General features: G+C 47.3%; 1 protein-coding gene across 8 annotated transcripts in view; it reads right to left on the bottom strand.

The window, feature by feature from the left end:
- The window catches only part of CABP1 (calcium binding protein 1), a 72,822-nt gene that overhangs the window by 35,390 nt on the left and 13,181 nt on the right, over positions 1–24,251 (bottom strand). Inside the window, exon 3 of one of the 8 annotated variants that reach the window (XM_083478779.1) lies at positions 9,984–10,108. In XM_083478779.1, the coding sequence (XP_083334905.1) occupies positions 9,984–10,028 (45 nt within the window). In that variant the 5' untranslated portion in view covers positions 10,029–10,108. Of the gene's footprint in view, positions 1–1,216; positions 2,454–2,477; positions 2,581–9,983; positions 10,109–24,251 lie in introns of those variants that run through there. The other 7 variants (XM_083478776.1, XM_083478781.1, XM_083478777.1 and 4 more) reach the window with 7 other exon arrangements.

Genomic DNA, 24,251 nt, shown 5'->3' with positions numbered 1-24,251 from the left:
GACCTTCCTGTTCAACTGGGCCTCCTCTTACTTTGCCAACGGGGTATCCTCCAGATGTTTAGGACTACAACTCCCATCAGTATGTCCATACTGGCTGGAGCTCACAGGAGTTGTCATCCAAAACATCTGAAGAGCACCAGGTTGGCGAAGCCTTGCATAGCTTGCATAGGTGTCATCCTGTGCCACTGGCACCCAACCCAGACTTGGTCCTGAGACAGTTTTCACAAGTGGAACACCCAGAAAAAAGAAGCAAGGGAAGTTTTCTCACCTTCAAGGTGCATCTGTGAAAATGGTCACCAGTGGACGTGAACAGAGCAGTGTTAAAATCAAACCCAATATTCGAAGGTCAGCTACAGGAGCTCAAAAGACAAATAAAGGGATAGGCAACCCATCCTTAGGTTTGCTTAGTGTCTAAAGCACATTTTTTTAATGTATTATTTTTAACTGTTTCACTAATTCACCGTCTTTGCACTTACAGTCTCTCCAACCTTCAGCCCGCCCCAGCAACACAGAGGACTGAAGCAGAAGCGGTGTCTCTCCTCTCACTGAGAAAGACAGGTTCACTTGACCCCAAAGCTTCGGGGCCGATACCCAACACACAGGGGTCGCTCAGGCACAATTCGCACACATACACACACCAAACCGCTGAGCTCGACCCCTTCCCGCTTGCTGCGTTCTTTTGCTCTTCACCAGCTTCTTTTCCACGGGGATTGCTTTAGGTGGCTTGTTGGTCCCTGCCAATGTCTGCCCGACCCATTTCCTTTCCCTGGCGACTCCTGAGGACTAGCTGCTTAGCCCTGCCTCACTTTACCGGTGCTCTCCCGCGCGGAAACCTCTGACCCGGCGGTTGCCTTGCATCACTTTACCGGTGCTCTCGCGCCCGCACACTTCTGACCCGGCGGTTGCTTCCTCCTGAGAACCTGGGGAAAGGTGCACAGGGAGGACTCCAGGAGAATTTGGAGTGGGGGCTTTGCAGGGAGGAGGAAGAGAAGCAGCTCCAGCGTCTGTTTTCGCCCCCTCTCGCCCCCTCCTTCCCTTCCAGCATAGCTCCGCTGGAGTTTCCTGCCAGGCAGCCCCGAAGCAGCGCATTTCCAGCCAGAAGTTTCCGAGCTCTCTCCTCCCCAACCCCGCATCCCGTCCCAAAAGGAAGCGCAGGAAAGAGAGGAGTGGCAAGGAGGGGGCAGCGGAGTTAGAGGAGGGACGAAGGGCCCCTTACCTGGCCAAAGACCGAGCTGAGAATGGGGTGGAGCTGGTGGAAGAGTGGGTCGACTTCCGCGCCGGGTTTGGAGGCGGCGGAGCTCTTGCTGCTGCCGCCGCCGGAGGTGCCTTTGGGGGACGCTCCGTCGGGCAGCTGGAGGGACTCTCGGCTGGCTCGTTTGCCGCCCAAGTCCTGCCCCCGACCCGCCGTCGCTACCCCGTCGCTCTCCGCCTCCTGGCTGGCACTCCGAGAGGAGCCGCGCGCCCGGCCGCTCCCGCGTCTCCGCGGAGCCGCCTCCGCCTCGTCGGGCTCCCCCAGGCGATTCTGCTGCTGCTGGTGCCTCTTCAAGCTGCCGTTGGAGGAGACTGTGGCGCCGGCTCCTGGGTGGCACAGGGGCCTCCTGGCGCTGGGCTCGGGGCTGCCTTCCGTGCGGCCCCCGGAGCTGCGCGGCTGCGGCTCGCTGGGCGCCCGCCTGCCGCTCCCGCCGCCGCCCGTCCGCAGTAAGGACGTCTTGGACTCGCTCTTGCGCACCGAGGAGGAACTCATGGTCGGCGCCGCCGCCGCTCAGCGGACCAGCATCTCTTAAGCCGCCAGGAGGAGGAGGAAGCAGGGAGGGAGGGGGTAGAGAGGAGGAGGAGGAGGAGGTGGGGGGGGACGCGTCTTTATATCTTCTCCCCCCCCCCCCACCGCCCCACGCCTGGGGAAGCTCCTGAGCTGGAGGCGACTGCCGCCGCCGCACTTCAGCACCACAGCCCTCGGACAGCGCCCGCAGCAGCAGCAGTAATAGTAGCAGAGGCGCCGCCAGGCACAACCGCCGCCGCAGGTGAAGCGCCTGCAAAGCTGCCACCGCCGCACTTCAGGACCACCGCCCGCGGACAGCGCCAGCAGCAGCAACAGCAGCCGTGAATGGAGAGAAGAGGCTACGCCAGGCAGAGCCGCAGGTGAAGCTCCGCGCCCCGCAGAGCCGCCGCCGCAGTAGCCGCAGCCTCCCTCCCTCCCTCCGACCGCCGCATCGGCTCCCCGAACCCCGCGGGAGCCCCGGCAGTGGGTGGGAAGCGCCGCGCCGGCGGCGGGATGAAGGCGCAGCGCTGGCCTTGGGAAGGAAAGAGGCGAGGAGGGAGGGAGGGAGGAAGGAAGGCGACCCTCACTTCCCAAACAGGAGTAGTGCGGAGGGTGGGGAGACCTTCGCCAAAAGATGCACCAAAGCTTCCCCCCCCCACTCCCCGCCTTAGCAGACACCGGATCCCCTCCCTCCTCCCCCCTCTCCTCGCTTCCTCACCTGTGGAGTCAGCCAACTTTCAACGCCAGGCTCACCCTGGACCAGAGCATGAACTCGTAGATGGGGAATGAAGGCAGAGAGGCACTTTGGATAGCTCCAGCAGAGGAGGAGGAGAAGGAGGAGGAGAATGGCAGCAGCAACAGCGCCCTGATGGAGGGGGGGCTGTCGCTTGGCACAGCCAGATTTAAAGGGTCCCAAGAATGGCACCCTTGTCACAAGACCATTCTATTGTTCTAGGAGAGATAAATAAGTACTCTTGGCATCCACAGGGGTGAGGTGTATCCTGAAGCCTGCCTGTCCTGCTTCCCTATGGTCAACTCAGGAAACAGAATGTGGATGTCACAGAGGGCATCAGGGTGGGAGGCCTCAGAGCCCTGGGTCAAAACTGAGTGGGACATCCTCAGGCACAAGCCCCACCGGTGTGACTGCCACCCTGTTCTGTGAGCACCCCCCCGCATTCTGTCCGAGGGGGGCCTGCACTGACATTCAAATATGACAGTCATCATGGAGCTCAAGGTGAGGCACAGGAGCTTTTGCCAACCTGGTCCCCCCCCCCATGGGAGTTGTAGTCCAAAACATCTAGAGGGGACTGGGTTGGCAAGTACAGGTTTTCAAATCCAGTCCTAGGCTGGAAATAGCTGAGAACCTCCTCGTGATTGATAAGGACAGCCTAGACAACCAGTGGTGATCTGAGCTAGCAACAAAATCAGGCAGAGCAACAGACACGGCTGTTATCTTTGCACACTTGGCCACATTCCAGTCAAGCAAAAGTCAAAAGTTCTTTACATCCATTCCCTCCCCTCCACACACATCTCTTCATCCTCCAACTGGTTATGCAACCCCCTGAGCTCTGGGCCCTATTCAAAGTGTTCACATTAGTGCTTTATGCTCTAAATAACTTTGGCAACAAATATCTGAGAGACTGCCTCCTTCTGGAGAAATCCTCTTAGAAGTTAAGATCAACAGAGGAGGCCTTCTTGGTAGTTCAACCATCCTCAGAAGTTAAGAGGGTGTTGGCTTGGAAGAGGACATTCTCTGTGACAGCCCCTAAGTTGTAAAACTCCCTTCTCCCCACAGAGGTGCATCTGGCACCTTCACTTTATGGCTTTTTGGGGACGCTGAAGAGGCACCTCTTTACTCTAGCCTTTGACATCTGAGAGGTGTGTTTTCAGGACAGCCTCTGTTTCTGTGCCTGTAACTTCTTTTACCTGTTCTAAATTCTTGAAATTACTGTAAACTGCCCTGGGATCTTAGAATGAAGGGTGGGTGAAAAATGAAATTAATAGTAAAAATAATTAGCAACAATCACGCAAGCAGGAGGCATTATTGCACTTCATGGAGGCCACATCCCCATCAAGGAAAGGCATTCTAGGAGGGTGCAGAACAGAGACAATGTTGGTGTAACCTAGGGGGAGGGGATGTGGTTTGGAGGGAATCCTGAGAGCCAACTAGAGGAGACTGGAGGGTAATATTTGGCCCATGGGCTGGATGTTCCCCACCCTTCCTGTAGCTATTCTGCAACGGTGTCTACTTGTAAATTCATTAGGTCAGGTGATCTGGCTCAGATCCATTGTGAAGCCCAAGATGCCTGACTGGGAACATCTCATCAAGTTCTCAAGTTCTGTAGTGTAATCAATATTGGGTTAACTATCCCTCAGGGTTTGGGGAAAGAGTATTAACATGTAATTGGATTCTCTTGTGCAAAAGTAAATGTGGAAACTGTCCAGGTAGATACCCAATATCAGCAGCCAAAGGTCACACCCTTTTCCACCCTTGTCATTCTCATGTACCTTATTGACAAACATCCAGGCAGATAATCTCTCCCTGGTGGAGTTAGCTTCCCTGCCAGCTATTTTTATGTCAGGGGAACCATCTGAGACTCAAATTGAATGTAGGTCCTTTGGACCATACACCACACCACCAGGAAGCCCTCCAGCATGATATGAAAATGACCTCCTTTCCAGGCTTTTTGCTTCTGATGCCCAGACTTCAGAAACACAGACTGCCTCTGAAGAGAGAGGTTCCATTTTGCTGTTGAAGTTATCATCAAAGCTGGTGGCTATTCCCACATGGTAGGTGAGGTCCAGCAATATAACATAGTCTGGCCTCCCCTAACCTGGGGCCCACCATAGGTTTTAAACTACAATTCCCATCAGCCCCAGCATCATAGATCCATGCAGGCTGGGGCTGCTGGGAGTTGTCATCCAAGGTACGTGGAGGACACCAAGTTGGGGAAGGCTGATGCAGTCAGTGCCAAGCTAGATCTAGCAATGTTTCAGATTCCAAGTAGTAATTGCTTCAAGGAAGCTTTACTTTCCAGCTGGAAACCTCATCAGGGTTGAAAGCAGTTGCCTTATTAATAGAGAGGAAATCACTGAGGCAGAAATAGGAACGAGACATTGGCTTTGGAAAGCCCTCCGGGGATCAATACAGCAAAAAGTTCCACTGGCAGCAGATGGGCAACACTCCTTCTCAGGAGGAAGGCTACATCAAGGAGGCCTTGGTAGATTAACCAACCCACTGATACTTTATCACAGGGCTGGGACACCTGCTACCCTGCACATGTTGCTGAACTCCTCCTGTGACCCTGACTATTGGTCATGTTGGCTGGCCTAATGGCATACAAAGCACATGCTCTGCCACTAGAACATAAGAGCCCTGCTGGATCAGGCCAAAGGTTCATCAAGTCCATAGAATCAAGGAACCATAGAGCTGGAAGGGACCACAAGGGTCTAACCATAGGGACCATGTAGTCCAACCCTCTGCAATGCAGGAATCTTTTGTTCAACATGGGGCTCAGACCCACAATTCTGAGATTAAGAGTCTCATGCTCTACTAACTGAGCTATCACAATGGGCAACCAGATGCCTCTTCTAGGAAGACTACAAACAAGATCTGAGCACAACAGCAACCTCGCTTCCTGTGATCTCCAGCAACTGATATTCAGAAGTGTTTTTGCCTCTGACCATGGAGGCAGAGCACAACCATCAGTTTGGGGACAGCTGCTATGTTCCATTATACTCCAGGTTATGATCACAGTCTCTTTGACAGCACAAGGCCCAGGTCCAGCCCAGGCACAAGGAATGTCTCCTGCAATGACTTCCGTGGGAGGGATTTTAATGGGCCTGCTGTAACCTGGTCCAAAACAGGTCATAAATGGGAGTCAAACTTCCCATGTTGGCTCATTTACTTTTTATGTTCTCAGCTTCTCTCCTCCTGAAGACCGTGTTTAATTTCAGATCGGCACATAACAGGAGAAGGACATTATACTTTTGGAATGCAAAAGAGGTGGCTGGCTGGCTGGATTGAACCAGACCAAGGAACAAGCCCAAGGAGGAAAAGAAACTAACACTGCTAAACTGCTCTCTGCAAGAACCGCCTCTCCAGAGGGAGTATGGATTATTTGCCATCTGGCTGGACAGAATTGTCAAGACACTTAATATCTTACATAATACGCTTATTCGCTGCTTGCTTCCCAAGGTGGAACAAACATTTCATTAAGTAACGTCATACAAAGTCAGAGGCAAGACCTACCCGTGATGCCGCTAAGGTGGGGTTGCAAGTCATGGCATCCAGATGCTAGTGCAGCAAAACAGGACAAGGCATCATTGGTACAGCAACTTCGGACAGCATTACATCACTCACACAGAGGGCAATGTAAAGAGGGGCTGCAGAGCATCTGCTTTGTATGCAGAAACTTCCCAGGTTTAATCCCTGGCATCTCCAGGTAGGGCTGGGAGAGACCCCTGTCTGATATCCTAGAAAGTTGCTGCCAGTCAGTGTGGCCAGTACTCAGCTACATGGAGCAATGACATGCTGTGTTGTAAGGCAGCTTCCAATATTCCTGTGTAGTGCAAGATTGTGGCAGGGGTTGTTCTAGGGGCTGGAAATTTCTCAGCTTCAATGTGGTTCATATTCAGATAGTACCTTCCCTACCTGGCAAATTAACACAGGGTAGAATCTCCACCACAAACCTCATTGAATTGAATGGGACTTGAATGAAAGCAGACGGGTGCAGTAGCCAATTACTTCAATGCAGCGAACTTCCCGTGCAATTTGGCCCATTTTAATTACCCAGAGGCAGGATGGGCCGTTTGAATTTTCCACCTCATGTGGGCACCAAAATATCCTGCGTGCAGATTCCAAGGAAGGATCATTTCACCTTGATTCATGCACATGACCTCCTTTTCATCTGAACTGCAAAAAAGTCAAACCTCTTGACTTAATGAACCAGTGAGAAAACCGATGGTGGGGGGAAAAGGAATAGAATCACAGCAGAGTTGTAAGGGGCCCCAAAGGTCGTCTAATCCAACCCCCTGCAATGCAGGAATTACAGTTAAATCTGCCTTTGTGTTGTCTGCAGTGGTGGCATTCAGCTGCTGCTGGGAGAGAGGAAAACAACCTCAGTGGCAGAGCATCCCCAGCCTAAAACCCTGGAGTGCTGCTGTCAGTCGGTGTAGACCAATTGAACTAGAGGGACCAATGGTCTGAGTTGGTCCAAGGCAGTTTCCTGTGTTGCTATGCCATTCAGCTCAGCACACAATACCCTTTTAGCTGTCTTCTCAAACTTTTAATTTCCTAGGTACTGAGTGCTTGAAAGGGCCCTGAGACTGACTGTAGGTCCACAGAGAAAAATGTTCCTTGAAACAGATTGTCTGGAGGGTGCTAAAGATCATTACTTGATTGGAAATGCTTTGAGAGTGCTCAGAAACAGGGAGATTTGCTTTATGGAATAAATTCTGCTGGTTAACCAATGAATATGCTATATGAGTGTCACAGCAAGAATGTGTTGTGCTAGCTAGATATTGGAACACTGGAAGAAAGCTCAAATTCCTGTCCTAACAGAATGGGAAGGGAAATTGTACAAATAGGCACTTATGGCAAAGCTATTAAGAGTCAATTGAGGAAAGTCCCTTCCAGCTCTACAGTTCTGTGTTTAGATAGAACTGGAAAGTGTTTACCGAATGCTGTCTTTAACCAAGCACATTCTCCACAAGATCCAAAATATTTATTTGAGATGATATTATACACCCCCTTCTCTCTCTCTCTCTCTCTCTCTCTCTCTCTCTCTCTCTCTCTCTCTCTCACACACACACACACACACACACACACACACACAGATGAGAACCCTCCCACAGAAAGACAGAAAGACTTTTGTGCACACACTCACACACTTCAGTTTTCCAAAGGATCTCGGTAAGTCAGATCCAGTAGAATTAATCAGCACCTTGAAAATTACATAGAGATGAAAGAGGAAGTGAGAAAGAATGTCATTTTTCTAACTTCCTCCTTCAGCTGAAGGTACATTTCAAGGGACAAAAAGGTGACTACACTCATCAACTCATGACCATGGAGGTAGTGTGAGAGAGGGCTCAGAGCCTCCAGAGGAGGACCTCAAGAGTGATATAGTTATATTATAATGCCTACCAAATAGTTGATGCAATCCTTTCATATTTTTCTATTTCTTTTTGTTTGTTGCCTTTTTTCCAGATAAGTATGTTTGTTTTATAAAACTGAGCAGAAATGCTAAATTGAAAATAAAACCTGTAAAGGAGTGTGCAAACTTTAAATGTGAATGGGATGCTATTTGGCAAAATCGTTCAGAAAGAGAAGAGACATTTGGTTTTGATGCTGTTCATTGGGATCACTTATTGTACAGACAGGAAAGGAGACCGTGGGCAATGAGAATTTCAGTTGGGTTTTGTCCTGGCAATCTCTTGGATGCTAAAGGTGCTTGTTACAGTAAACTACCATCCTCTCCAGGGCAAAACAGTGCCATCAAAACTGATTAATAAGAAATTAGCTGCTGCAGCAATGACTCGAAGTTTACTTGGACGTACAGCCAATTTGCATATGCATGGAATTTGGGCCATTTCCCAAGGAACACCATCTCACACAAATAGTGTTTGCATAAAGTTTAAGTAACTGTTTTGGGTAGAGGCGGCAGCTTTAATTTTGTTCTGCTCAGCATAGGATTAGAGGGCCTCATAATGGCTACCAGGCATCCTTGTTCTGTTTTTGTTTGCTTCCTTACTACTCCTGCTCTTGGACCTTTAACAGCAGCCTGATCTGCACAATGATGCTTTTCCTAGCATTCTGGGATATGTGTGTGTGTGTGTGTGTGTGTGTGTGTGTGTGTGTAGATGTACCTACTGTACATTTCTGTCTCATGGTAGGGCTGGCCTGGATATTTCTGTGCAGGGCTGGCCCTACCATGAGGCAGAGTAAGGGAGCTGTCTCAGGGGGCAGATGGCAGGGGCAGCAGCTGTCCCTCCACTGCCCCCCACTCAAGTCATTTAAGCCTCCTCTCTACCTTTTGAGCTAGTCTACTGCCCCCAAGTACAGAGGAGAACATCGCTCCACAGCCTTGAAGTTAGATTCAGCCACCAGCCAAGTAGAATTCTGTATGTGGAATGGGAGCATCAGCTCATTTAGAGATGTGGGAGAAATCTGATTCTGTTCACATGTATAGGCAATCTTACCTTACCCATTTTGTGCTTTCTAAAACAATATTAGAATATCCCAAGCTTCAAATTGTGCACTTCTCTGAATTTTGCGGTGCAGTACTCTGGCCAAGTAATGTGTGCAAAAATTCATAGTTTAGTGGAAAGAACATACCAAAGTTGCTTTGCAAAAATGTGTATATTGGGAAAAATTGCATACAAACATGGGACAATTTCACACTAAAAGACTGGTGAATTTTCACGAGGGCTGAAACAAAACTGGGAAATGTGGAGAACTAAACTTAAAAAGCAGAAATTAGAAATTGAGAGCCATTGAAATTGACAGATTCACCCATCCTGAAGCTTTGCCTTCACTGTAGGCAGCAGAATGATTTGGGATGGCCCTGGTGCTGTGTGTTGTACTCCCAACATACAACACTTGCTAGCTATGTCATTGTACTATTATGAAGAACCCTAAACATCACCTCCCCAAAAGGCAGTTTTTTAAGGCTGCTTGGCAGTGCCTCTCACTTGGGGTGGCCTGGCCAGTATTGGTTAGTTTTTGTTTTTATTTCCATTAAGTGTTGTTTGTTCTCATTTTACATTTTTATGCTGTGAATTAGCCCGTGATCTTCAGCTGAAGGACGGTATACAAATTGAATAAATGAATAAAAAAAATCATAAAAATATTTTAGGGTAAGGCTGCCCTGGATGCTTGAAGGGTGTCCCTCAAATCTTAATGTGACTGTTCATACGGTGATGCAAGTAAAGTCTGAAACATTTTCCAGGCCTCGTTTTGTTCCTGCATTGGTGGAGCATGAGGACAGACAATATTTTATATCAGGCCCACCTTTCTCATCTGAATGATGGAATGATTGCAGAAGCTGCACTCACAGAAATTCTCCCTTCTAAATGCAGAGGAGCCCTATTAGGAAGGAACGCTTTTACTTTAGCAACAACAGTAACAGGATTCTGTGCCTGTGAAAAGCTGGACACTGCAACCTGTTATCAACCGATGTGCAAGATGAGCAGGTTTGTATTAATAATACAGTGTGCACCTTACCTGACTGTTTTTGCCACAGTGTTTCATCATGGAACTCTTTGTCATCTAAGTGCTAGAAACCTGTTCTCCTTAAATAAATGGAAGTAGAGTTGCGAGGAAATGACAGCCAGTGTCCAGTGCTGCATCTGTGGAGCCACAAAGTACACATTCAGTACTGGACCTATTAATATTTGGCAGGGGGGAAGAAGGGGTGTCAAAGATGAATTCAGCTGGGCAAGCTCTGCCATGGATGTAGCCTTATACTAGGTTGGATTTGCTCATCTAGTTCAGCATGTATATATTTATTTTTCATTCTGGCAGATGCTCTCTGAAGTAAACTCTGAGGTCTTTCTTAACTTCCCTTCCCACTCCGCCTGAAATCCTTTTCATTGGAGATGCCCAGGATTGAACCCCAAACCTTCTGCATTCACAGGAATGCTCTCCCACTGAACGATAATGAGGGGCGGGGAGGAGGCTGCAGTGCAGCCCATTTACAGCTGGAGAGTTATTTGCTGCTGCCCAGCACATCAGGCTTCGCTTCACAGGAGAATAATCCCAACAGCAAAGAAGACTTGGGGGCTTTTGTGTGTGTGCTGGCTTTAATCCCCGCACAAATTGTGATTTACACTGGTAGAGTGCCTGAGAGCAGCCAAGGGCTCACTGTACCCAGCCAGTGGGGAAGGTTGGCTGGAGACATTGTGAGGATCGGAGCTTAGTGCGGTCTACCTGAACCAATGGATTTGAGTTAGAAGAAAGGAGATTCTGACTAAACCTTAGGAAGAGCTTTTTGACAGCAATAGCTATTGAACAATGGAATGAACTCCCTTGGAAGGTGGTTGATTCTCCTTCCCTCCCTGGAGATTTTTCCCTGCATTGCCATCTGTCAGGGATTTTTTAGCTGTGATTCCTGCATTGCAGGGGGTTGGACTAGAGCAGTGTTCCCCAACCTTGGGCCTCCAGCTGTTTTTGGACTACAATTCCCAGCATCCTTGACCACTGGTCTTGCTAGCGAGGGATGATGGGAGTTGTAGTCCAAAAACAGCTGGAGGCCCAAGGTTGGGGAACACTGGACTAGAGGACCCTTCAGGTCCCTTCCAACTCTATAATTCTGATCTGGGGCAGATCTACCATGAAACTAATGAAGTTTAAGCTTCAGGGCCCCTAATCCTGGAGGGACCCCAGAAGAGACGTTAGTCCACATTGCTTTCTTAAAAATTGCTTTTAAAAAGGCATCATGCATGTATATTTTCCTAAAGGCATAGGATTGCTGGTTGCGAAAGGGCCCCCACAGCAGTTCAAGTTTCAGAGCTCCCCAAATTATAGGTCTGCCACTGATGCTGCCAGATACCTTTCAGATACCCTTTGAGGGGGTCGCATAGCCACAACGTCCCCCCCCCCCAGCCTCAAGCAGCTGCATTTACCGTGGAGCTTCCGCGAAGCACACCCATCTCGGGAGACGATGAAACAGGCCTCCCCACAACATACTTTTAATTACATGGCTTCCCCCAAAGAATCCTAGGAACTGTAGTTTACCTTTCATGGAGCTACTGTTCCCAGCACCTTTAATAAACCACAGTTCACAGGATCCTTTTGGAAGAAGCCATGTGGTTTAAAAGAAGGGATATCCTCTAGGTCTATGGCCAAGAGCCAATGATAGCATGGAAATAGCAAGGCCTGTTATGCATTACAGAAAAAAAGAGACCAGTTTGCATAAAAAAGTGCCCGTGGTGGTTTATATCTATAGATGCACATTGAGATATAAAGGATTGTGTTGTGGGCTAGACCTACTCAGGTCTATTCATTCCAATGGGTCTACTCTGAGTACGACTAACATTTGGATACAACCCAGTTGCTCTAATTTAAATAGAAATATGACACATCTCAACATAGCGGGGAAGAAACCAGGTGAGTGACTTGTGTGCCTGCTTAGCCTGATGACCAGGTGCTGCTCTGCTGTCTCAGAGGTAAGCAACATGGTGCCCTCCTGATGCTGTTGGATTACAACTCCCGTTGTCTCAGTCTGCGAGCATTGCTGGATGAGGCTGATGGGAGATGAAGTCTAGCAACTCGCTCCTACGGGAGGCAGTGACAGGCACCAACTAGCCACAATGGCTATGATCTGCCTCTACCATCGGAGGCAGTAAATGCTTCTGAATACCAGTTGCTGGAAACGACAGGAAGAGGAAAAGCTCTTGTGTTTGGGTCATGCTTGCAAGCATCTGGGTAGCTACTGTGAGAACAGGATGCTGGACTAGATGGGCCCTCTTGGCCTGATCCAGCAGGCTCTTCTGATTTTCTTAACATCTGGAGGGCAATATGTTAGCTGCCCCTGGGCTGTATTTTTTAAATAAAACGTTTTATTGCTTTCCAACCAAATACAAACAAAACATTAAGTTTTCCCCAGTTCTACCCATCTCCCCCTCCCCAGAGCAGAATATTAAGATTTTGCCTTAAGCCTGTGGTGCCAGTCATCAAAGTATTCATTTGAATATTTTATAAGGGGTACCATATTCCGAAAAAATCATCCCCCCATTGCTGTGGATGGGCTCCAGTTCACAAAACTCCACATTTCATTGGGCTCTGGTTCCGCTGCATGGACTGATGGTCCCTCCATGCTTAGTCACAGCCAGAGGCACCCTTGGGGGTGGCATGCAAAACCACTAGGCAGCATGGAAACTGGGGCAATCTTCTGTTCCTCAATGAGCTACGGTTGCATTTGCAATGCAAAGGAGATGGCCAAAACCAGACTCTGCATCAGAGGAAGGGATTTGGCCTTTAAATACAAATTGAAACAGGCTCAAGCACTTAACACTTGCACACTTTTCATGGCTTTATGCGAAAGAGCAAGCCAGGACGCACAAACTCAAAAACCGTTCCTGGGCACTTCAGATCTGACAAGCTGAGTGTGCATAAGGAGGTTATGTAAGATACCCCTTTCCGGATATCACTGAAATCTAAGACAATTAAAACAGAATGTTAATAAACGTCTTACGCATGAGAGGGAGAGAAATCCTTCCAGCTATTAAATGGATTAAACTTTGGCATCAGTGGCAGGGTTTGAGGCTGAGTGTCAGAATTGTTTTCCTGTTTCTGAGCAAAAGCAGGAATACAGACACAGCCAATATTATCTGACTAAAGATGAGGTATGTGATCCTGGGACAAGCCCCAAGAGTGTGAGGAACCCAACAGGTTTTTAAGGGTGCTTGTGACATCATAGATACCCCCCCCAGGACAGGAACATAAGGAAAACCCTGCTAGGTCAGACCAAGAGTTCATCTGAGGACTCATAAATCAGTTTTTTTGTGCATTGATGTTTGTTCTGTTTCAGCAGTAAATTGTGGGTTTTCCAGGGGAAAGTGGTAGGACAAAAGAAAAACCTCTCGGACCCACACCTAGAAATCAAGAGAAGTGTGGATGAGCCCTAAGTCAGCACTTCTTAGCAGTGGAGGTAACAATCTGGGAAAACTTGCAAGCAGAGCATCTGTGTCTTTGTTCATCCACAATAGTGAGACCCCCCAGCAGGGGCATACCTAGGGATTGTCCAGGTTGGCCCTCACCAAGAGCATAGGCCCAGGGGGTGGGTGCCACAAAAATTGTGTCTCTCCACTCTGGCTTGGAGTGGCTTGAAGCCAACCTGCAAGCTCCCTGGGCTGCTCTTCTGGGCAGCTGGGCAAGACACAAGCTCCTATGGTTGCCTCAGTGGAAGAATCTGATTGCTGGCATGATTGATGCGGTGGAGGGCAGCAGCACCAGAAGAGAAGCTCAGGAACTCAGGCTAGGTGCTCCCCTAAGAAAAGGTCAAGAAGTTCCTGCACCTCTTTTTCTAGAAAAAGTGGGGCTTGGAGGTAGCATGAGAGTTGATGGAAGAAGAAAAGGGAAGGGAGGGGGGAAGGAAGGAGGCAGAAGGGAAAACAGCCAGTGGAGCAGAGCTTTCCAAACTGTTCTTGTTAGTAACACACCTACTGTTGATCTCCCTGCCTTCCTCACCACCAAACCCTATAAGCACCAGCCACCAATGCTCAGGGCATTGATATATCTGGCTTCCTAGCCATTTTCTGGGGCAAACCATCCAAAGTGCAACACCTGACATGCAGAGAGCAGCAGAAGTAGCCCCTGTGTTCAAAATGAGAACAAAATATAAGCTTGCTGGATCAGGCCAGTGGCCCATCTAGTCCCGTGGTCAACCAGATGCCTGTGGGAAACTGGCAAGCAGAATTTGTGCACAGCAACCCCCCCCCCCAGCCCTGTGGCTTCCACTTCCATCAACTGGTTTTCAGAGCCATTTGCTGGCTCTGAGAGCAAAGGCAGAACATAGTCACCGTGGCTACTAGCTGTTGATAGCCTCCTCTTCCATGAATTAGTCTGATCCTCTTTTAAAGCTGTCCAAGCTGATGGAGAGATCCTGAGAAGTCCTGGGACCCCAAGGCAGGAGTAAGAAAGGGGGACTGTCATCAAGAAGGAGCTCTGGAGACAAGCTACAGAGTGCAATTCCCTTGGAGAGGGGAGATTATCAGAGAATGTCATGCAAACAAGACCTCCCTCCTCCCGGCTGCCTGACCCTTGCATGCATGCACACACGCGCACACACGGCTTTTGCAAAGCCATGGAACGGAAATAATTTAGGTTGAATCCATCAAGCATTAAAATCCTTTAGCTGAGGGATTCAAGTGAAAAAATGAGCTGTAGACAGGAATTAGAAGTTCTCTGCCTGGGCTGTCAAAAGGGATTTTCCCCCAGTGACAGAGAAAAAAAGGAGCAAGGCTGGAATGGCAGGGAGCAAATCCTTCCTGAGTCTCTGATAGGGTTCAGAAGCTCCTTCAGGCTCCAGGTTATGGTGGTGGCCCTGACTGGGGATTCAATCCTCAGCCAAATTGTGCAGGTCGCTCAACACAGGAGTCTTGTTTGCTCAACGCAGAGGAACGGTTGGCATGAACCTCAATGCATCCACAAGTGGAATGGACAAATCTGTCCATTCTCTCTCACTTAATGCATTTGAAAGTTGTTTTCATGGGTAAATGTAGTTTTATCTCCATTTGCCCCAGACATCTGCAGTCTGGTATGCATCATTATTTTGGGGGGGTTGCAGAACCGCAATGAGAAGTACATTTTGGTTCTTGTATTGGTTTAAGAAGTGCAAATTGGGTAGGCTGCAAATCCTCCCCCCACCTCTAGACCCCCAAAGAGAGGAATGAAAAAGCAAACGTAGTGATGGCAACCAACATGACTGGCTTTAAAAGAGGATTAGACAAACTCATGGAGGAGGAGGAGGAGGAGGTTATCAATGGCTAGGTTCTACTTCCACCATCAGTGAACACCTCTGAATTCCAGGTTCTGGGAATCACAGGGAGAGAGAATGCTGCTATTGCACTCAGGTCCTACTTATGGGCTTCACATTGAGGCATTTTCTGAAGGCAACTTCAGGCATTTTCTGAGGACGTCGTATCATGAGGCAAAGTGAGACAGTGGAGTTTGGGCAGCTGAGTGGGGCAAATACACAAGACACCATCTTTGGGGATTTTTTCCCTGCAACTGCCTACCAAAGAGAAATGAAAGGAGCACCATAGTGATATCACAGGAGGCTGCCTTACACAAAATCAGAGCATGCTTCAACTAGCTCAGGGTGCTCCCAGGTTGCCACCATACTGGACATACTGGACAAATCAGTTTGTTGGGAGCCCTTGCACAACAAACTTGCTTTCTTAGTAAAAACGTCCCTTTTTGTGCCAAAGAGAGTGATGAGAAAATACCCTGGAAAGTATGAAGTAACACTTGTTTTGATGCAATCACACACCTTACATGTAAAACACACGGCTCCCCCCAACAAAGAATCATGGGAACTGTAGTTTTTCAAGGGTGCTGCTAATTGCTAGTCCAGGAAGAGTAAACTACAGTTCCCAATATTATTTTAGGGAAGCCTTGTGCATAAAATCTAGGGTGTGGATGTGACCCCCTAATCCCTCTGCAAACAAATCAGAATGAATGCTCATTATGTAGTCAGGCTAGCCTATTTTACCTGCAAACCAATCAGGATGAGTGCCCAATAAACAAGCCTGGAAGTGCTCTTAGAGTTGCAGGGGTGAAGAGTGAATAGAAAACCGATCAGGATCTCCTCCTGCATTCCTTCAGTAGGCAATATATTCCTATGAACATTACATAGCACTCAGGTAAGTTAGGGAGCTGCCTGTGTGCCAAGATTTCTGGGGCCTGCCTCTGCTGTCTGGAAAATACCCTGCAGACGAGCACTGCCTGTACTTTTAGAGGTGGTACCCTGGGGCATCATGATGACAGCTTGTGGGTGAAACCCAGAATTCCAGGGGACTGGACTGAGAAGAGTTTTCCTGGCCTCATCTCCACTTGCCACCTGGCACACTGATGCAATTCAAAGAGGAGGTAAAGAAGCAAGGGATAACATAAATGGAATTGTGACAATCACATCGCAGGCAACTCTTGATCAGCTGCTATCATCCTGCTCATTAACATAGGATAAAATAGGAGGGAGGAAAGATTATAATTTGCTCAGGGCATCTAAAAAAGAAAATAAAAACCTTTAGTGGGTCCTGCTTGGATGAGTCATCCAGCTGACTGGCAAGATGTTCCCAAGTAACAAAAGGGAGCCCTCCTTCACACAATGCTTAATTAATTTAAGGAATCTGCTGTCATAAAGTGTGCTGATGGCCAGATGCTGAGATAGCCTCCTCCTGTTCTTGCTTCTGAATCTAGGAGGCATTAGAGAAGAAGGATGGAGGGGACAAGGGAGCAGATTGCCCAGAGGAACACAAGCACTGTGAGATCATAGCTAAATAGTTGCTTCCTCAAGTAGACAATCATTTTATGCGCAAAGGATTCAAGGACAGAAGTTCCTGTTACAAGAATACATGCAGATGCCTTGCTCTTTTGTTTGATCTTTGATTGAAAACAAACTAACATTACTTAGCATTTGTACAGGGCTTTCAAGTGTTCAAAGGACTTCACATGTGTTATCTGGCTGTGCTCCTTTACAAGAGGGGTGGCCCTCAAAGAATTCTTTTGGACTTCAACTCCCATCAGCCCCAGCCAGTGCAGCCAATGGCCAGGGATGATGGGAGTTGTAGTGTAGCAACATATGGAGGCCCAAAGGCTAGTCACGCCCCAGTAAATTAAGCCAGAATTATTATTCCTCATATTGCCAGGGTGGAATGGGTGGGAACTGACACTGAGTTGGCTGTATGTTTGCCCATCTGGTATGGCGAAGGGGCTGAATATTCCACCTTCTTATTATTTTTGGCTGCAAAACAAATCTTCTGGAATTGAAGACACCCCTTCGTCTTCTCTTTTATAATTTAGTTTTCAAATATACCCCCCAATAATAGCCAAATTATAACAATAACAACACTGGACAACAATTTTTTACTTTTTGAATGTTGTCTAGATTTCTACAACTGATTTAGGGTATTTTTGCACTGCTGAATCAGGAAATGGCATCCGTTTCTCTCCATCGGGTCAGGTTTACTGTAAACTGAATGGTGGGAATTGATAAAGGTAAGTACACGTAAATTGCATGTTGCTTCACCATTTTTCAAACTTCAGGGCTTGAACTTCCGTTTCCTGGAACTCCAGGAATACTCAGTGGCAGGGAGGTCTCTCTTCAGAGTCCAACAGTAGTCAGCCATCATGACTGCGTCCCAGCGACCCTGATACCTGGTCTCCATCTCTTTTATGTCCTGATGGAATCTCCCCCCCCCCTTCATTTTTGGAGGGGAAAAAGTGCGTCCTATGGGGTGAAAAATACAGTAAGTGAAGCAGTCACCATCCTTATCCAGAGCCTTGGTGAACTGCTTGGTTAAGCCGAGCTTGGTGTGCAGCGGTGGGAAGAGTATTCTGTCTCTGTCCACCAGAGGGTCGTTGATGACGTTCCTTTTTCTGCAAGGCACCAATTCCTCCCGCACAGGCCAGTCCTTCTTCGTGTAATGCTGAGCACGGTCCCTACTATCCCACATGCACAGAAAACATGGGTACTTGGTGAAGCCAGACTGTTGTCCCAACAAAAAGTTCACCATCTTCAGGTCAACACAAATAAACCACTTATGCTGATCATAACCAATTTTCTCCAGCACATACTTCACTGCTTCATAGTTCTCCTTCAGTGTACTCGAGTGAGCCAGGGGTATAGAGGCAAACTGGTTGCAGTTGTGTAGCAGAACACATTTCAGTGATCGCTTGCAGCTGTCAATAAACAGTCTCCAATCTTTGGGTTCATACTGTGGCGCTCCAAGCTTGAGCAGAAGCTGCGCAATATCTGCACAGTACACGAAGTACTTCACTCCCGAAAAAAACCGGAGGTACTCTTGATGCCTGTTGCGGAAGAAGCTGATGTGAGCACTGTCAGAGAGGAGGTTTTTTTCCTTCAATCTGGATGCCATAAGTTGGCGCATACGCGGGTGGAGTTTCCTATACACTTTGTGGGGCGGCTGCCCCATTAACTTAGTTTTGATCCCCCAACGTTATGCTTTGCAGCACCAATTTATGGAAGATTTCGAGGTTTTATGACTTCAAACTGATCCCTTTTCAACATAATCACCCAGAACTATCGGACCTGAATACTTCTTGTCATTAAATTAATCATTTCCAATCAAAACAATTATTCGACATGGCATTTTACCCCCACCATATTCTTCTAAAATGCTCCACACAAGCGTACATGTGAACAAAAATGTAAAAAAAGGACATGTGGCCATAACTCAAAAATTTGACCTGATTGAGCAAAACCAATGTGATTTTTGGATTCAGTGCATCAGATTTGTCCTAAATCAACTGAAAAAACACAGACAACAAATTTGTTGTTGACCAGTGCAATTAATTCCCAAATTATACAATTATCAAAGTGCCAGTCAACTTCCAATTAATGCATTTTTGTTAAAGTGGCTCCCCACATGATGGTTTGGGTGCATTTCTGATCTTATATCACTGTGTTCCATCATCTTAATTAATGTCAGTTACATATCAGTTATAATAATAATCCCTTAGTCAACAGCTACATAATTAATGATTTCCATTAGTGATGTTACAATATATAAATTTATAAAACTTTAAGTGAGGAACTCAAACTATTATCTTTATTCTGCCCTGTATGTGAAAACTGTTATATCCATGGAGATTCCTACTGTCCATATATGGTGTTGTCTCTTTCACTTCCCAGCTGCTGTTTTCTCCCATCGTGGCTTGGGGCAGAAATGAATCTCAAAGTTTCTCAGAGGTCTTATCTCTCCGTCCCTTGCTTCGGTGTCTCAGAACAGGTGACAGTCTGCTAGAAACCATTCTGTCTCACTAGTAAAATATGTCACAGATCTTCCCTCAGCCTAGAAAAAGGTGGGCAGTTTTCGAACGCACTGAAGATTTAATACTCCTTTCCAGCTCCCAGAATCTCTGCAGCGTTCTTATCACAGCCCCAAAATTCTTTTCCTTCCAACAAGAGATTTATGGCCCAATTAAACTTTATCTTAGATTACATTCCGCCAATAGCACACACAACTCTCAATCTCTTTTTACTGGTCTGTGAAGCCCAATTCTCCTGTCCCTGGAGGGAATTTGCAAGGATGATTTACCCTCTGTCACCCTTGTTTTTGTTCACCAACAATCCCCCGCTTTCGTGGGGGCTGCCTCCATTAAGGCAGGTGGGACCGGAAGCTGCCCTTCTTCTTCTTTTTAAGCATCAAACCTGAAAGGCCTGATTATAAATAGATTCTTCCTGCAGCTCCCAAATGAGCCGTTGAGATAGAATGAGTCAGTTTTGCCAACTCCGTGGTGCTCCCCAAACCACTGGGCCAAAAATATGGCTCTTCTCCCAATAGCAGTGGCCTGGCCCAACAAGGTGTGTGTGTGTGGGGGGGGGAAGCTCCATTAATAAGACACCCTCTGTCCACAAATTCTTGGGGTGAAACCCAAAATGGATTCAAAATATATTCATGACATTGGTTGTAGAAGGTTTTAGGTTAGGGTACGGAACCTTTTTCAGCTTGAGGGCCACATTGCTTTCTGGGCAACCTTCTGGGGGCCACATGCCAGTGGTGGGCAGGGCCAGAGGCAAAAGTGGGTGGAGCAATGGATGCAATTCTTACCTTTTTACAGAATGAAAAATTCTAAAGACACTCTCACACACCTCTGTTCTTCATCCATGCAAGCAAAAGGCATTATCACATTTCACACAGTCCAAACTGGCAAAAATATTCCAGCTGCACAAAACGTTTTTGAGGCTTTTCAGGGCCTTCAAAGAAAATTATCCTACTTGCTTCTTACTGAGAACATCAGTGTGATTGCAAGTAAACAGCTTATGAATTGCCTGCTGGAACTACCTCTCTCTGAATTGCCTTAGCTTCAGTTTCTCTTCCTGTGTGTAAGAAGGCTTTAATTATTTATTTCCTCCCATTTCATTTCATTTCTTTTCTTTTTAAAGCACAATTTCAATATGAAAAGTGACTATTTCATTAAAACCTCCTCACATGCAGGAACACAAACTGACATTGGGGACAATTCTGAGAGAGAGGCTGTTCCAGGGGGGCAAATAATCACTAATCCCCTAGCAGGGATAAATAGGGAGAAATAAAGCAGACCGAACCTGCAAACAACAAGCTTTTAATTAAAGTTGCCCTGGACCTTTGCTAAACAGGTTTTATCTATAAGTAAACACTATAAGAGGATGTGGCCACAGGGAAAGGTGCTGCTGCTGCTGCTGCTGCATTATGGCATGACATTAAACTTCTGTGTCTTTGGAATTTCTATGGCAATTCCATTTCCAGCTATTGTGGCAAAGCAATGCCCCAGTGCTAAAGTGTGTAAACAACTAAAGGGGTCTGAGGGAACCCAGATTACTGGAAGGGCTGCAGCTCAGGAGAAGAGCATCCACTTTGCACATATAAGGTCCCAGGTTCAATCCCTGGTAGCATCTTCAGATAGAACTGGGAATGTCCCCTGCCTTGGAGTCAGTGTAGAAAATACTCAGTTCCAAAGTGAGCTCCGGAATGAGGTCCAATTACCACCTATAGGAGGTTGCAAAGGACCTGTCTGAATTTGGGGTTTTGAGACTGACCCCCACATTTTTCAACCAAGGAATTGAGACCCTAAACACAATTCTCCCAGGCTTTGGAGTTGGCAGGATTTGATGGGAGTTTGTGCTCCCTGTGATTGGATCTCTTACTTTGCATGACAATCCCACCCCATTTTAAATGGAACTTCCAGTTTCCAGAGTGAATAGCATTCTGCTAGCATGCCTAGTCAGATGCAGTAAATCTTCTGAATACCAGTTGCTGGAAACCACAGGAAGGGAGGGAGTTCTTGTGCTCAGGTCCCGTTTGCGGGTTTCCTGCAGGCATCTGGTTGGCCACTGTGAGAACAGGATACCGAACCAGATGGATCATTGGCCTGATTCAGCAGGCTCCTATTATGCTCTTATGTGTGAGCTGCCCCCTCCCTGACAAAGAGCAGCCGAGAGAAACTGAAGCTGGGGGTGGCAGTGGTGGTACTATTAATAAATGTTTGCAGTAATTTAATCATTTTGCTAAATTGCCCTCCTATTCCTGATGGCCCCCAGAGCCTCTATGCTGCTACTGCCTGCTCCTCCTCCTCCCTAGCGGCCTCCTCATGCTCAGACATGTGAGGGAGAGCAAAATAGCAAGGAAATGCTCATCCCACTGGGCTGCTGCAAACTAGGAGGGAAATTAGTCTTGACAGGTGACTCCCTTCCCCCATATCTTCCATTTAGGAACAAGCCAGCAGCCCATTAATGCTACTTGCCATGGCTGTCATTCATTCAGAACGCTAGCAGGTCTTGCTCCTTTGCACCCAGTTGCTGACCCACAGGAAGGGATCGCCCTATCTCTCCAACATCTATGGGGAAAGGGCCATAGCTTGGTGGTGGAGTTTCTGCTTTACATGCAGAAGGTCCCGTGTTCAATCCCTAGCACCTTCAGGAACGCCTGGGAGCGACTCCAGGCTTGAAATCCTGGAGAGCCACTTCTGCTCTGTGTATAAGACAGCTTCCTATTTAAATCATCCCTTTATTCAGAAGCTTGAGTGCTAGAATCTTACTTTGTTTTTAAGGGAAGGACCATAGTTCAGTGGCTGAGCATCTGCTCTGCATGCAGAAGGTCCCAGATTCAATCCCCAGTGGTATCTTCAGGTAAGGCTGGGAATGCATCTTGCCTGAAATCCTGGAGACATTCTGGTGCACAAAAACAGATTGCATAAGAGATGCATGCAAACATTTACTTTAATGATGGATATGCTGAAAAGCACTGCAGATTGTGCATTTAATATTTTTTAAAGTGCATCTTTTATGTTAGGGGCATGGACAAGGTATGTACAATTTAAATGCAGAATATTTCTGCAACCTTTCAAAAAGTCTGAACTAAACAAGGAGCTACCATCGAGTGCTGGTGAGATTGAAATGGGAAGCAATTAGGCCTTTTCTCCTGAAACCCAGGTTGGGCTGGGAGTGTCTAGAATCCCTGCTGCCAGGCATTGTTTGAGAATACTGAGCTACAGTGGTCTTAGATGGCATTTGGGCATGTAAGTGGTACACAAACAAACAAACAAACAAACAAACAAACAAACTGTAAAGGTCTTCAAAAGTAAGCACCGATAGTTTAAAATATGCTTGGAAACTGACCAGGAGTCACCAACAGAGCTCTGTAAGTGGCATGGTGGTCCCAAAGACCTGTCCCAGTTCAGCAATTGTGACAGTTTCTGGGCAGTCATCAAGGACAGCCATTACAGCAATCTAGCCTGGGCGGGTTGCCATATGACAGGCAACTCTGATTACGGTACCTCTGTCTGTCCAAAAAAGGGTTCCAGCTGGCAATGGTATGAAATGGCAGCACATACACGATGCTGAAATCCTTTCAGCCACTGCACCAGCAACTGTAATATTTTTGTTGGTGGTGGCAGGGTTTAAAAGACAGCTGCTCTGGCCAGAGGCACACTGTATCACAACAATGTGGTGCTACATTATTACATTGGCCACCACACCAAAAGGCAATGCAGGGGAATGTGGTAACAGGAATTGGTGGCGGCACACCACTCTCTAACTGAGCCTTTGCCAACCTGGTGCCCTCCAGATGTGTTGGACAGATGTATAGCTCCCACCAGACCAGTGTTATTTCTACTCCAGCATGACTATGCTGGTGGGAGCATTAGGCTGTATACAGACTCACATTTATGCTGCATCTAGTGCACTCCCACCGTTGGTTTGGGAAATGGTATAGACACCACATTAGCAACAATATAGATCCATCTTGCCATTTCTTATGGAATACTGTGTTTTGATGCATTTCCCCAGCAAACGAGCAGCAAAGGAACAGCCTAGCTGCGGTTTAAGTCGGTAAAGTGTACATAGCTACTGTCCATCAACATCTGGCACAAGTCTGTCTCTGCACCACCACCATGCAGGCTCCTTCCTGCAGGCCTCCCTGCTGGGAATTTTGATGTACCCTTTGTTGTATTATCCAAGCATCACATGCAAATTCAGCCATGGTGGCATTTAGCTTAATCCTTCATCTGCTTCTTCTCTGTCCCTCCCTGGACAGCATTTTCTTTCATCTTAGCTGTGCAGGGACTTGATTTGAGGTTCCTTTTTTAAATAAAAAAAGCAAGGGGGGGGGGGGAAAGCAAGTGCACAGCTTATATAATGTCCCTTCCTTATTGCTTATTAATGATTTTGGGAAACAAATCTGCTTTGCATTGTGGGAATTATGCAAAAGCAAGGCTGAAAGGCGCTCTTGCCGTTACTTATGCAGGAACCTTAATGCGCCAGGAAGAGGAGGAGGATTAGCGTGTCCTGAGAGGCGCAGAAGCTTCTGACAGGGCGGCCTTACATCCTTGAGCTGACTAGAAGACATGACAGACAAGGTGTCCCATTTTGGGGTAATTAGGCACAAGTGCTTTTCTGGAGACCAAAGGCTCAAGGCAAAATTACTTCAGCTACTTAGAAAGTTTGATAATCCTCTCCCCCCCCCCCCGATGAAAAACCGTGAAGAGGTTGATTGCTATTAAGAAGAGAAGCTTATGAGTCATAGGAAAGAGCACATCAGACTGGATTTGGGAAGTAATGGTGTTATAACATCATCAGCCAGGGGAAAGAGTGCAAGTTGTTACTAGATATCCAGAGCAATGCTTATTCCAACATTTATATCTGGGCCTGGGGTGGGGAACCTTAGGCCCATGGACCTAATGTGCACCTCCAGGCCTTTCTATCTGACCCTTGATGTCTCCCAAAGCAACACTTCTCACTGGCCCTGCTCTGGCATTCTTGAGTGCTTT

This window comes from Podarcis liolepis (assembly GCF_965112155.1).
Source record: "Podarcis liolepis genome assembly, chromosome: 15".
Lineage (NCBI taxonomy): Eukaryota > Metazoa > Chordata > Lepidosauria > Squamata > Lacertidae > Podarcis > Podarcis liolepis.
Note: the sequence above shows the minus strand (reverse complement) of the source record. Positions and strands in the feature narration are given on the sequence as shown.